Source organism: Anomaloglossus baeobatrachus, chromosome 4 (genome assembly GCF_048569485.1).
Source record: "Anomaloglossus baeobatrachus isolate aAnoBae1 chromosome 4, aAnoBae1.hap1, whole genome shotgun sequence".
Classification (NCBI taxonomy): domain Eukaryota; kingdom Metazoa; phylum Chordata; class Amphibia; order Anura; family Aromobatidae; genus Anomaloglossus; species Anomaloglossus baeobatrachus.
Window position 1 is genome coordinate 347,485,468 of NC_134356.1, and position 14,163 is coordinate 347,499,630.

At 49.3% G+C, this 14,163-nt stretch overlaps 1 protein-coding gene across 1 annotated transcript in view; it reads left to right on the forward strand.

Annotated features, from left to right (window-relative positions):
• Positions 1-14,163, forward strand: part of TUBGCP6 (tubulin gamma complex component 6) — a 184,724-nt gene that overhangs the window by 54,501 nt on the left and 116,060 nt on the right. Inside the window, 1 exon segment of the mRNA XM_075343451.1 lies at positions 5,660-5,769. Within this exon segment, the coding sequence (XP_075199566.1) occupies positions 5,660-5,769 (110 nt within the window).

A 14,163-nucleotide genomic window follows, 5' to 3' on the forward strand; every position in this document is an offset into this window, starting at 1 on the left:
CTGCTGAGCTGTGTATCTAATCCTATCCTGTGGGATACTGTCTGCTGAGCTGTGTATCTAATCCTATCCTGTGGGATACTGTCTGCTGAGCTATGTATCTAATCCTATCCTGTGGGATCCTGTCTGCTGAGCTGTGTATCTAATCCTATCCTGTGGGATACTGTCTGCTGAGCTGTGTATCTAATCCTATCCTGTGGGATACTGTCTGCTGAGCTGTGTATCTAATCCTATCCTGTGTGATACTGACTGCAGGGCTGTGTATCTAATCCTATCCTGTGTGATACTCCTGCTGTCCTTGGTGACACTTTACACATTTCTGGTCACCAGGAAAATGGCTGTGCATTGTGTCCTTACATGTCATTCTCTGTTATCTGTTGTATACACTCAGATTAGGAGAGGGAGGCGTGCCACCACACACAGGAGAGCAGACTCCGCCCACTTTACGGCAGGCTGTAATATGAGCTTTTTATACAGTCTGATTTCTGTAGGATTTCAGCAGCTGCTCCCCCTAGTGTTTAACAGTGGAAAATATCAAACTTTCTAATTTTTTTTTTTTAGATTTTGCTCAATTAAAAACAAATAATAATATTTAAACAAAACATTAAAACATTATTACTTTACATTTTTTCAGTTATTGGAATTTTTTTTTTTTGACGATACCTTCCCTTTAAGGATTCCACTGACCGCCAGGTTGACCTTCTGGCCAAATCTGTATATGAGGCGGCAGGGGCCTCGTTCTCCCCAACTTTTGCAGAAGTGTGGGCTCTCAAAGCCATCTCTGCTTCTCTAGAGGAGATGCATTCCCTCGCCAGGGTATCTATGCCCGAAATGGTTACCTTAACTTCCCAAGCTTCAGCTTTTTCATCCTATGCCATGTCTGCCATGCTGGAGGCTTCTCACCGCACTGCGGTGGCTTCGGCTAATTCCCTCGCTATCCGCAGGATTTTGTGGCTTCGAGAGTGGAAGGCAGATGCTTCTTCAAAGAAGTACCTTGCTGGACTCCCTTTTGCTGGGTCCAGGCTGTTCGGTGAACAGCTAGATGAAATTATTAAGGAAGCTACTGGCGGGAAGAGTACTTCCATGCCACAAACCAAAACCAGGAAACCTGTCCAGGGTAGGAATCAGTCGAGGTTTCGTTCCTTTCGTTCCTCCAACTGGTCGTCCTCTAAGCCCTCGGCCTCGTCCACTAACTCAGCCAAGGACCAAAAATCCAACTGGTGCACAAAAGCGTGTCCACAGAAGACCGCAGGAGCTTCTGCCACTAAGGCAGCCTCCTCTTGACTATCTGTCCGCGCCAGCAACGTCCTTAGTCGGTGGCAGGCTCTCCCACTTTGGCGACGTGTGGTTTCAACACGTCTCCGATCAGTGGGTGCGGGATATCATCTCCCACGGCTACAGGATAGAATTCTCTTCCAGCCCGCCAAACAGATTTTTTCTGTCAACTCCCCCCTGCTCCAAGGCCGCCGCCTTCTCTCAGGCCGTGGCATCCTTGCAGGCCAACGGAGTAATTGTACCGGTTCCCGCCCGGGAACGGTTCAGAGGTTTCTACTCAAATCTCTTCCTAGTCCCCAAAAAGGACGGTTCCTTCCGGCCCATCCTGGATCTCAAGCTTCTCAACAAGCATGTTTAGGTGCGGCATTTTCGCATGGAGTCTCTGCGGTCAGTCATTGCCTCAATGACCCAAGGGGATTTCCTGGCATCCATCGACATCAGAGATGCATATCTGCATGTGCCAATTGCAGTTTCACACCAGCGTTGGCTACGTTTTGCAATCAGAGAGGAATATTTCCAATTCGTGGCTCTCCCCTTCGGGTTAGCCACAGCCCCTCGGGTATTCACCAAGGTCATGGCAGCAGTGGTTGCGGTTCTGCACCTCCAGGGGTTGGCAGTGATTCCTTACCTGGACGACCTTCTAGTCAAGGCCTCATCCAGCGCAGACTGTCAGCGGAGTGTCTCGCTCACTCTCGCCACTCTAGCCCAATTCGGGTGGCTTGTCAATCTGCCCAAATCCACTCTGACTCCGACCCAGAGGCTCACGTACCTAGGGATGCAGTTCGAGTCTCTGCCGGCACTTGTGAAGTTGCCCTTAATCAAACAGCAGTCTCTCCAACTGGCGGTGCGCTCTCTGCTGAGGCCCCGCCGTTATTCCATCAGGCACCTGATGCAGGTGCTGGGTCAGATGGTGGCGTCAATGGAGGCTGTTCTCTTTGCCCAGTTCCATCTGCGTCCACTGCAGCTGGACATTCTCCGCTGTTGGGACATGCGGCCTTCCTCCTTGCACAGGTTAGTGGCTCTGTCGCCACAGACCAGGAGCTCTCTTCAGTGGTGGCTTCGGCCCCTCTCTCTGTCTCAGGGACGCTCCTTCCTGGCCCCGTCCTGGGTGATCCTCACCACGGATGCCAGTCTATCCGGCTGGGGAGCGGTATGTCTCCACCGCCAAGCACAGGGCACTTGGACTCCGTCCGAGTCAGCCCTCTCGATCAATGTGCTGGAAACCAGAGCCGTGCTTCTGGCTCTCCTAGCTTTTCACCACCTATTGGCGGGCAAGCACATCCGAGTCCAGTCAGACAACGCGACAGCGGTTGCCTACATCAATCACCAAGGCGGGACACGCAGCCGCCTGGCAATGTTGGAGGTACAACGCATCCTTCAATGGGCGGAGGACTCCAAGTCCACCATATCCGCAGTCCACATCCCAGGCGTGGAAAACTAGGAGGCAGATTATCTCAGCCGTCAAACCATGGACAGTGGCGAGTGGTCCCTGCATCTGGCAGTGTTTCAGTCAATCTGCCGCAAGTGGGGCACTCCGGACGTGGACCTAATGGCATCCCGTCACAACAACAAGGTTCCGGATTACGTGGCTCGCTCCCACGATCCTCAGGCATTCGCCGCGGACGCTCTGGTTCAAGACTGGTCCCAGTTTCGTCTGTCCTACGTGTTTCCCCCTCTAGCTCTCTTGCCCAGAGTTCTGCGCAAGATCAGAATGGAGGGCCGTCGAGTCATCCTCATTGCTCCGGACTGGCCCAGGCGAGCTTGGTATCCAGACCTGCTCCATCTGTCCGTAGAGGTGCCGTGGCATCTTCCGGACCGTCCAGACCTTCTCTCACAAGGTCCGTTTTTCCGCCAGAATTCTGCGGCTCTCAGATTGATGGCGTGGCTCTTGAGTCCTGGATCTTGATGGCTTCTGGTATCCCCCCTGAAGTCATCTCCACTATGACTCGGGCCCGTAAGTCTTCCTCTACCAAGATCTATCACAGGACTTGGAAAATTTTCCTGTCCTGGTGTCGCTCTTCTGGCCATCCTCCTTGGCCTTTTTCCTTGCCGACCCTTCTGTCATTTCTACAGTCCGGTCTGCAGCTGGCATTAAGGAATAATGTTTGGAACTCCATTCTATGTCTGAACTGGGTGCAAAAAACCTAAAAAACATCACTATGGGGAGATAAGGTATGCACACCAGTGACTATGGAAGGGGAATACATGCAATAGCAGAAACTGCCGTGTGAATACTGACATGAAAAATTCAATAGCTATGTGTAAGAATGAAATGTGAAAAATGGAACCTGCATTACTGCCATGAATATATGAATAAAGAGAAATTTAGCTACTGAATTGATCAATGCAATAGAGCCCCAACACTACGCCAAAGTATTTCTCTACGTTGGGGTCCCTAGCTTGTGTGTGTCCTCTCATGCAGTTAAAAAACTTACCGTGTATGGGAAGCTGAGACCCAGGCTATTTATGCGTATGATATGGATTGTTAATAGGTGTGGTTGGGGAGGGTTCACAAACGAAAAACAACTAACAAATAAGGAATAACGTTTGGAACACCATTCTAAGTCTGAACTGGGTGCAGTTAGGTTTTTTGCACCCAGTTCAGACATAGAATGGAGTTCCAAACGTTATTCCTTAATGTTAGTAGTTTTTCGTTTGTGAACCCTCCCCATACACACCTATTGCCAATCCACATCGTATATATAGCCTGGTTCTCAGCTTCCCATACACGGTAAGTTTTTTTAACTGCATGAGAGGACACACACAAGCTAGGGACCCCAACGTAGAGAAATACTTTGGCGTAGTGTTGGGGCTCTATTGCATTGATCAATTCAGTAGCTAAATTTCTCTTTATTCATATATTCATGGCAGTAATGCAGGTTCCATTTTTCACATTTCATTCTTACACATAGCTATTGAATTTTTCATGTCAGTATTCACACAGCAGTTTCTGCTATTACATGTATTCCCCTTCCATAGTCACTGGTGTGCATACCTTATCTCCCCACGGTCTGCAGCTGGGACTGTCCCTCAACTCTCTCAAGGGACAAGTCTCGGCTCTGTCAGTGCTGTTCCAGCGGCGTATCGCCCGGCTGGCTCAGGTCCGCACCTTCATGCAAGGTGCGTCTCACATTCCGCCTTACCGGCGGCCCTTGGATCCCTGGGACCTCAATTTGGTTCTCACGGTTTTGCAGAAACCCTCCTTTGAGCCTCTTAGGGAGGTTTCTTTGTTTCGTCTTTCACAGAAAGTGGTCTTTCTAGTGGCCATAACTTCCCTCAGGAGAGTCTCTGATTTGGCTGCGCTCTCTTCGGAGTCACCTTTTTTTGGTTTTTCATCAAGACAAGGTGGTTCTCCGTCCGACTCCGGACTTTCTCCCTAAGGTGGTTTCTCCTTTCCACCTTAACCAGGACATTACCCTACCTTCCTTTTGTCCGGCTCCTGTTCATCGCTTTAAAAAAGCGTTGCATACTCTGGATCTGGTGCGTGCTCTCCGGATCTATGTGTCTCGCACCGCTGCTCTTAGGCGGTGCACCTCTCTTTTTGTGCTAACCACAGGTCGGCGTAAGGGCCTCTCTGCTTCTAAGCCGACGTTAGCCCGTTGGATTAGGTCGACCATTTCGGATGCCTACCAGTGTTCTCAGGTGCCTCCCCCGCCGGGGATCAAGGCACACTCGACCAGAGCTGTCGGTGCCTCTTGGGCTTTCAGGCACCAGGCTACGGCTCAGCAAGTCTGTCAGGCTGCCACTTGGACTAGCCTGCATACCTTTTCAAAGCACTACCAAGTGCATGCTCATGCTTCGGCAGATGCGAGCTTGGGCAGATGCATCCTTCAGGCGGCTGTCGCCCATTTGTGAAGTTAGGCTCCGCCTACTTCTTAGTTTTTCTGTTTATTCCCACCCATGGACTGCTTTGAGACGTCCCAATGTCTGGGTCTCCCATAGGAACGATAAAGAAAAAGAGAATTTTGTTTACTTACCGTAAATTCTTTTTCTTATAGTTCCATATTGGGAGACCCAGCACCCTCCCTGTTGCCTGTTGGCAGTTTCTTGTTCCGCGTGTTATCACCGGCTGTTGTCGTGGACAGAGTCTCCGATTGTTCCGGTTCTTGCTCTGTTTTTACTTGTGGGTGGCTATTCTCCTTCAGCTTTTGCACTAAACTGGCTAGATCTGGTTCTCCAGGGGGTGTATAAGCTCAGAGAGAGGAGCTACACTTTTGAGTGTAGTACTTTGTGTGTCCTCCGGAGGCAGAAGCTATACACCCAATGTCTGGGTCTCCCAATACGGAACTATAAGAAAAAGAATTTACGGTAAGTAAACAAAATTGTCTTTTTTTTCCAGTTTTATTTATATATGAATGTTTTGGTTTTTTTTTGTTTGCTTTTTTAGGGTGTTAGGTTACTGTCCTATCTGTACAAGGAAGCTCTTGAAAACAGCAGCAATGAAAACTATCCTGTCTTGTTATCACTCTTAAAATCCAGTTGTGAACCCTACACAAGGTAAAGAGCTTCCTGATATTATGGAGTCAGTGTCTGAAATTTCTGCTGGATCACAGATGTTGGACATTACATTGGGTTAATTAAGTTAGAGTGCTCGTTTTGTCTTTGTTTGTTGTCTTGAAGTCCCCTGGTGTAAAATGCTCTTATTCAATAAGAATTAATTATTCATTAAATTGGCGTATAATTTCAGACTGTCTGTGTGTTAGAATCAGAAGTCCATGAAAGCTATGAGCTGGAGTATAGTTCTATTTATTTATTATTCTTTGCTTATTTAGCACCATTAATTCCATAGAGCTTTACGGACCTCATCATCACTGTCCCCATTGGGGCTCAGTCTACATTCCCTATCAGACTGTCTTTGGAGTGTGAGGGGAAACCAGATTGCCCATAGGAAACACACGCAAATACAAGGATAACATACAAACTCCTTGCAGACTTTTCCTTGGTGGCACTTGAACCTAGGACCCCCGTAGTAAATATATTGGCTGTGCTTGACCACGCTACTTACATTACACCCCACGGACTTTCAAGAATAGGGGCAGGACCAACGGAAACCTGGCAAAAGCTGCAAATATGTGGTGCAACTCTACTTTGCACAAGAATGTGTGATTTTATAAAGCAAAAATCAGGAGTAAAAGCCTTATTAAATTCCTCCTTTGTCATTGCCCATTTTCACATAATTCCTTTTTACCTGTCGTGCAGCTATATATGGGTAATCTACCTAGTCGGTGACATTTACACAGAGCAGAACATTGCATATATAAACGCCTTAACATTATAATTGCAATACCAACAATCAAAAGTGATGGAATTATAGAAATCATAGGATGGATAGACATGTTAATAATATGCAAATTATGAAAAATAAATGGAAACAAAATTTTCAAAGCATCTCGATGTATTCTGTATCCAGTATGAGCACCACGTGCAGAAATCTCAGCACTCACCCAACTTGGCTGCACTCAGTGGTGTTTTTAACCCCTTCACCCCCGGCCACTAAAACACCCTAATGACCGGGCCATTTTTTGCAATTCTGACCAGTGTCACTTTGACAGGTTATAACTCTGGAACGCTTCAACGGATCCTGGCGATTCTGAGATTGTTTTTTCGTGACATATTGTACTTCATGTCAGTGGTAAATTTAGGCCGATATTTTTTGCGTTTGTGAAAATTTAGGAAATTTGGCGAAAATTTTGAAAATTTCGCAATTTTCAAACTTTGAAAATGTATGCCCATAAATCTGAGAGATATGTCACACAAAATAGTTACTAAATAACATTTCCCACTTGTCTACTTTACATCAGCGCAATTTTCGAAACAAATTTTTTTTCCGTTAGGAAGTTAGAAGGGGTCAAAGGTCATCAGCAAATTCTCATTTTTCCAACAAAATTTACAAAATAATTTTTTTTAGGGACCACATTACATTTGAGGTGACTTTGAGAGGCCTAGGTGACAGAAAATACCCAAAAGTGACCCCATTCTAAAAACTGCACCCCTCACACTGCTCAAAACCACATCCAATAAGTTTATTAACCCTTTAGGTGCTTCACAGGAACCAAAGAAATGTGGAAGGAAAAAATGAAAATTTTACTTTTTAACACAAAAATGTTACTTTAGCCATAAAATTTTCATTTTTACAAGGGAGAAAAGAGAAAGTAAACAATACAATTTATTGTGCATGTTCTCCTGAGTACGCTGATACCCCATATGTGGTAAAAATCAATTGTTTGGGCGCACGGCAGAGCTCGGAAGGGAAGGAGCACCATTTGAATTTTTGAACGCAAAATTAGCTGCACTCATTAGCGGACGCCATGTCGGGTTTGAAGACCCCCTGAGGTGCCTAACCAATGGAACTCCCCCACAAGTGACCCCATTTTGGAAACTAGAGCCCTCAAATAATTTTTCTAGATGTTTGGTGAGCACTTTGAACCCCTGGGGGCTTCACAGAAGTTTATAGCGTTGAGCCGTGAAAAGAAAAAATTTTTTTTTTACCACAAAACGGTTGCTTCAACTAGGTAGCTTTTTTTTTCACAAGGGTAACAGGAAAAAATGCACCATAAAATGTATTGTGCATTTTCTCCTGAGTACGCAGATACCTCATATGTGGTGGAAAGTAATTGTTTGAGCGCATGGCGGGGCTCAGAAGAGAAGGAGCGCCATTTGACTTTTCAAACGCACAGACGCAGTGCACTGATCGGCCGCTGCAGGACGCACGGTCGGATGCGATAAAAAAAAGCGTCGGGGATACGTAAAAAAAAAAGTCACGCCAAAAATTGACCATGGATGCAGATACGTTATGTGCATCCCTGATCAGCGCTTGGTGGGATGCACGGACGGATGCGATACAAAAAGCGTCGCAAATACGGAAAAAAGTCACGCCAAAAATTGAGCAGGGATGCCGATCAGTTATCTGCATCCCTAATCAGCGCTCGGCGGGACGCACGGACGGATGTGATACAAAAAGCGTCGTGAATACGGAAAAAAGTCACGCCAAAAACTGAACACGGATGCAGATCCGTTATCTGCATCCCTGATCAGCGCTTGGCGGGACGCACAGACGGATGCGATACAAAAAGCGTCGGGGATACGGAAAAAAAAGTCACGCCAAAAATTGAGCAGGGATGCCGATCCGTTATGTGCATCCCTGATCAGCGCTTGGCGGGACGCACGGACGGATGAGGTGTAAAAATGGACAGGGGATACGGAAAAAAAAAAAAAAGTTATACTCACAGTACCCAGAGGACTAGCAGGAGGATCACTGACCAGAAGAGCTGCAGAGGAACAGATGGCAGAGAGATGGACAGCTTTACAGGAGCAGCAGGCAGATCAGCAGAATGCCCAGGAAGGACCCAGCGATGGACGCAGATGTGATCAGGCCGGTGAAGACAGGTAAGAGGACGTCGGGGGAGAGCAGAGGGGGAGAGGAAGGGTTGAGAGCAGAGGGGGGGGGGGAGCAGAGGGGGAGGGGGTAGAGCAGAGGGGGAGACCGGAGAGGGAGCTGCAGAAGCAGAACAGAGATAATGGGGGAGGCAGTCAGATCGCGGGGGGAGCAGATCGGGATGTCGGGGGGGGGGGGTGGGGTTGGGGGGAGCAGATCGCGGGGGGGGCACGGCAGGGGCTATCAAGGCAGCGCGCAGGGGCACCACGGGAGCGCGCACGGGCTGGCTGCAAAGTGAGCACAGTACTCACGTGCAGCAGCAGCGGTGACCTCAGCTACGGCGGCAGCAGCAGCGGTGGCGTGGTACCACAAGTACCAGCCACTGCACGCTGCAGACATGTTGGGGGAGGGCTCGCAGGCCAGCACAGGCCTGGGGAGGGCGGCCACCGGCAGATCAGACCGCCCCACTGCACACTGATTGGAGCGATTGCGCGTCATAGCACGATCGCTCCAATCAGTGCTGCAGGGGCTGGGGGCGACATGTTTGAGGTCCACCTATGATATGCTGCAGCAGCTGCGGCATCTCATAGCTGGATCTCACAGGATCGCACTAATTCGGGCATTATTTTTGCCGAAATTAGTGCGATCGATGTGGTTGGTGGTTCAGATTGAACAGCCAATCACATCGATCGTCGATAGGGGGTGGCGATGCCGCCCCCCCTGGGGTCAAGCAAAGGTCCCCTGCTGTAAGAAACAGCAGGGGACATCATTTGAAAGCCGTTGCTATGGCCACGGCAATCAAATGAAGTTTAGGCCGTAAAATTACGTCCCTGGTCGTTAAGTCACGTTAAAATAGGACGTAATTTTACGGCCCGCGGTCGTGAAGGGGTTAATGGTTGTCTGAGGGATGTTCTGCTCTTACATACAAAATCATCAAGATCCGCTGCTTGCAGCTCACTTTGCAACTGCCAGCCAATGATGCCACAGATGTGCTAGATGGAGACAAGTGCGGAGACGCTACAGGGCATGGCAGCATGTGTAAGCCACGCTGCCTGCTCACAGTAGCACAGGCAACATTGAGCCTACTTTTGTCATGTTGCAAAATGGCAATGCAGGACATTCTTCAGACAGCCATTAATAACCTCATTGATAGCAGCCAAGGTGTGTAAATTTGTGTGTTTTTGCACATGGCACTCCTACTCTATACTGAATACATTGGGTTATTTAGAACATTTTGTTTACATTTTTTCAATCACCACGTCTTTTCATTCTTCATGTTGCAATTTCATTGTTGAAGAGTGTTAGTAGATGAGCTGTGTGTTTGTATAGTCAGCTAGAGAGAGAAGACAGTTCAGCGCTTCCATTCTCCAAATAGAGGGTCCCCTGCGTCCCTGTACCTTTTAGGTTGAGGTGTCCTAAAATGTCATTTTTTAACATTAAATTGCATTGTTGCTCTCCTTATTCTGCCTCATATCGACACACCGTACTCACAAAAAGTTAGGTATATTTAGCTTTCTTGTGAAATTTTTGTAAAACTTTCACACTGCAGTGATTTATTATCATGAGAGTAGGGCATTTAAGCAGAAACATGCAACAGTGATTTCCTCATCTCAAACAATTTACTGAAACAAAAGCCAACAACAGTGGTGAGTGTGCCCTCCAAAATGGCAATGTCTGGATAACTTGTCATGTGGCCTTGAGCATCAATTACTGCTTGACAATGACGTTTTATACTGTTTACAAGTGGATTTATTTTCTGCTGAGGCCTGGCATCCCACTATTCTTGAAGGGCGGCCCGGGTACAGTGTTATGAGCTCTCAGGTTTTCTCAGGGATTGTGGTCTGGAGAAAGTGTAGGCCACTTCATTTGAGGCACCCCAGACTCCAGCAGCCATTCCCTAATGATACGACCTAGGTGAGCTGTAGCATTGTCGTCCATGTAGATGAAAATAGGCCTATGTTGTTCATGCAGAAGCAGAATGACTGTATTAATGATGTTATTCAAGTATTAGGTGCTTGTTACTGTACCATTCAGAAAATGTAGGGCAGTTCTGTATTGACTAGATAGAACCTGCCCACACTGGGGGCCCTTTAGTCTCATGATGTCAAAATGTGAACAGCATGATGATGGGGACTGTTTAAATACCAATTCTAATTGAATTCCCAAATTTATTTGGGGATTCATGTATCGAATACCTATTGTGAATTTCTTTATCGTTCCTTTGGGAGACCCAGACCTTGGGTGTATAGCTTCTGCCTCCGGAGAACACACAAAGTACTACACCTAAAAGGTGTAGCTCCTCCCTCTGAGCCTATACACCCCCTGGTGAACCAGTCACAACCAGTTTTTCGCTTTGTGTTCAGGAGGCATACATCCATACATGCATTCTCATATGATTTTTTTCCTTTTTTTCCTTTTTTTGGAAGAAGATTGAAGAAATGCGGGTCCACGTCTGGACTCCCGGCATGTCCCTTCTCACCCCACTGTGTCAGTGGTGTTGTAAGGTTGATTTCGAAGGCTGGAGCCTTACATGCCGTGCTCCTTCAATCCAGAGCTCAGGAGGGATGGTGAAGTGGGAGCCAGCACGGTCTCCATGCCTGGCAGGAGACCGGTCTCCGGCCACAACCCCTTGAGGACCCTGCTGGACCGGAGCACTCACCCCCAGGGACCTGGCCCTGCGTCTCAGCAGCTAAGTACCTTGAGACGTTCATATGTTGGGGGTCCCTGTCATTTATTGTGGGGGGAGAGTGTGTTTACTGTGTTTTTTAGCATTTCCGGCCGGTCCTCTGGTTTTTTGCTCGAGAACCGCGCCAATGGTGCCTGCGCGTCGGCCTCGCTGCTTAAATTTAGGCCCCGGCTTTGCCGTAGGCCTAGTTTCTGTTGCCTGCCCTCGCATGTCACTCATGCTGGGGGACAGGCATGGCCTCTCCCGGTGGCCGTCCTGCACAGGGGAGGGACCCTCCTCACTGCTTGTGTGCGACTCCCCCCCTGCAGGCCTCTATGGCCCTCCAGATTCTGCCCTTCCTACAGGGACGCCCAAGGTTCCGCCCCCTCTCTTCGCTCCGGCGGCCATTTTCTTGGGCAGGTTTCACTCTGTTCTGGCCCGTCCTGCACTCTGCATCCCTCCTGAGGTGCTGTGCATTGGGGGTCCGGGCTTCGGGATCTGGAGGGCACACAACACCGCTTCCAGCGGTCTGGTAAGCCACAGCCGGTCTCCGGTTGTGGACCTCTGCTATATTCTCCCTGGGATTCATTCCCTTTATAGAAGCTGTTTCCCCCCACTCAGGCAGCATGTCTCACACAAGGAGCGCAAGGCTCCAAAGCTTTATGCTGTATGTGCTGCATGTAAGCTTCCTCTGCCTGAAGCGAGCACCTATCCACATTGTGAGGTCTGCTCTAACTTGGAGGTGCCACGGCCTGGGGTCTCGGCCCCAGTGGTCTCTCAGGCTGCTCCTGCACATGTGGCTGAACCCCCGGCCTGGGTAGAGTCCTTTTCTAGGTCTATCTCCCAGTCATTTGCTGAGTCCATGGGACTTCTGTCCAGGACTTTGATGAATATGCATCAGCCCCCTTCACAGGGTGCCTCTAATGCTCTTGCTAAAGGGCCTTTAGGACTGGAGCTCACAGAGGATTCATCATCAGGGCACGGACCCCGTCCGTCTAAGAGGCTCCGCACGGTTCCCTCTCCCTCCTCATCCCGTGGCTCTGATTCAAGGGCTGAGGACTCGCAGGATGAGGAGGATGCCTATACAGGGGGCTCGGAGGCTAACTCCATGTGCCCCATTGCTCCTTCCGAGGGTGACTCAGAATTTAGTGACTTGATTGCTTCCATTAATTCTGTACTGGATCTCAATCCACCAGTATCAGAGGAACAACCCTCTCTGGCAGAAAAGCACCAGTTTACCTCGCCTAAGAGAGTAAAGAGTGTGTTCTTTAACCACTCCAGTTTTCAGGCCGCTGTGACCAAACCCAGGGCCTGTCCTGACAAACGCTTCCCAAAGCGTGGTTCTGATGACCGTTTTCCCTTTCCACCTGAGGTGGTCAAGGAGTGGGCTCACTCCCCAAAGGTAGACCCTCCGGTGTCTAGGCTCTCAGCTCGGACCGTTGTGTCGGTGGCTGATGGCACTTCCCTTAACGATGCCACTGACCGTCAGATTGACCTTCTGGCCAAATCCGTGTATGAAGCGGTGGGGGCCGCGTTTTCTCCAACATTTGCAGCAGTGTGGGCCCTCAAAGCCATCTCTGCTAGTCTGGAGAAGATGCATTCCCTCACCAGGGAATCTATGCCCGAGATGGTTGCCTTAACTTCTCAAGCTTCAGCTTTTTCTTCTTATGCCATGTCTGCCATGCTGGAGGCTTCTCACCGCGCTGCGGTGGCTTCGGCTAATTCCTTCGTTATCCGCAGGACCTTGTGGCTTCGAGAGTGGAAGACAGATGCTTCTTCAAAGAAGTACCTTGCTGGGCTCCCTTTTGCTGGTTCCCGGCTGTTCGGTGAACAGCTGGATGAAATTATTAAAGAGGCTACTGGCGGGAAGAGTACTTCCATGCCACAAACCAAGACCAGGAAACCTGCCCAGGGTAGGATTCAGTCGAGGTTTCGCTCCTTTCATTCCTCCAACTGGTCGTCCTCTAAGCCCTCCGCCTCGTCCGCTAACTCAGCCAAGGACCAGAAATCCAACTGGTGCTCCAGAGCGCGTCCGCAGAAGACCGCAGGAGGTCCTGCCACTAAGGCAGCCTCCTCGTGACTCTCTGTCCGATCCAGCCACGTCCTTAGTCGGTGTCAGGCTCTCCCACTTTGGCGACGCTTGGTTTCAACAAGTCTCCGATCAGTGGGTGAGAGATATCATCTCTCACGGCTACAGGATAGAATTTTCTTCCAGCCCGCCAAACAGATTTTCTTCGGCGCTCCATTGGGAGACCCAGACGATTAGGGTGTATAGCTACTGCCTCCGGAGGCCACACAAAGCATTACACTAAAAAGTGTAAGGCCCCTCCCCTTCTGGCTATACACCCCCGTGGGATCACGGGCTGCTCAGTTTTCAAGCTTTGTGCGAAGGAGGTCAGACATCCACGCATAGCTCCACTGTTTAGTCAGCAGTAGCTGCTGACTATATCGGATGGAAGAAAAGAGGGCCCATGCTAAAGGGCCCCCAGCATGCTCCCTTCTCACCCCACTCTTGTTGGCGGTGTTTGTTAAGGTTGAGGTACCCATTGCGGGTACGGAGGCTGGAGCCCACATGCTGTTTTTCCTTCCCCATCCCCCTGAGGGCTCTGGTGAAGTGGGATCTTACCGGCCTCCAGGCTCTGAGGCCGGGCTCCATCCACAGACCCGGAGATCCTGCTGGATACGGAGCTGGGTACCGTCAGGGACAAGGCCCTGCAACATTCAGGTACTCTGTGTCCCCGTACAGACAGGCACAGACACACTCCAGCGTTGCTGGGTGTTCTAGTGCGCCGGGGACAGTAGCGCTGCGCGCTTGGGTTATACTCACTGCAGCTTAGCTGAGTGAGTTTAT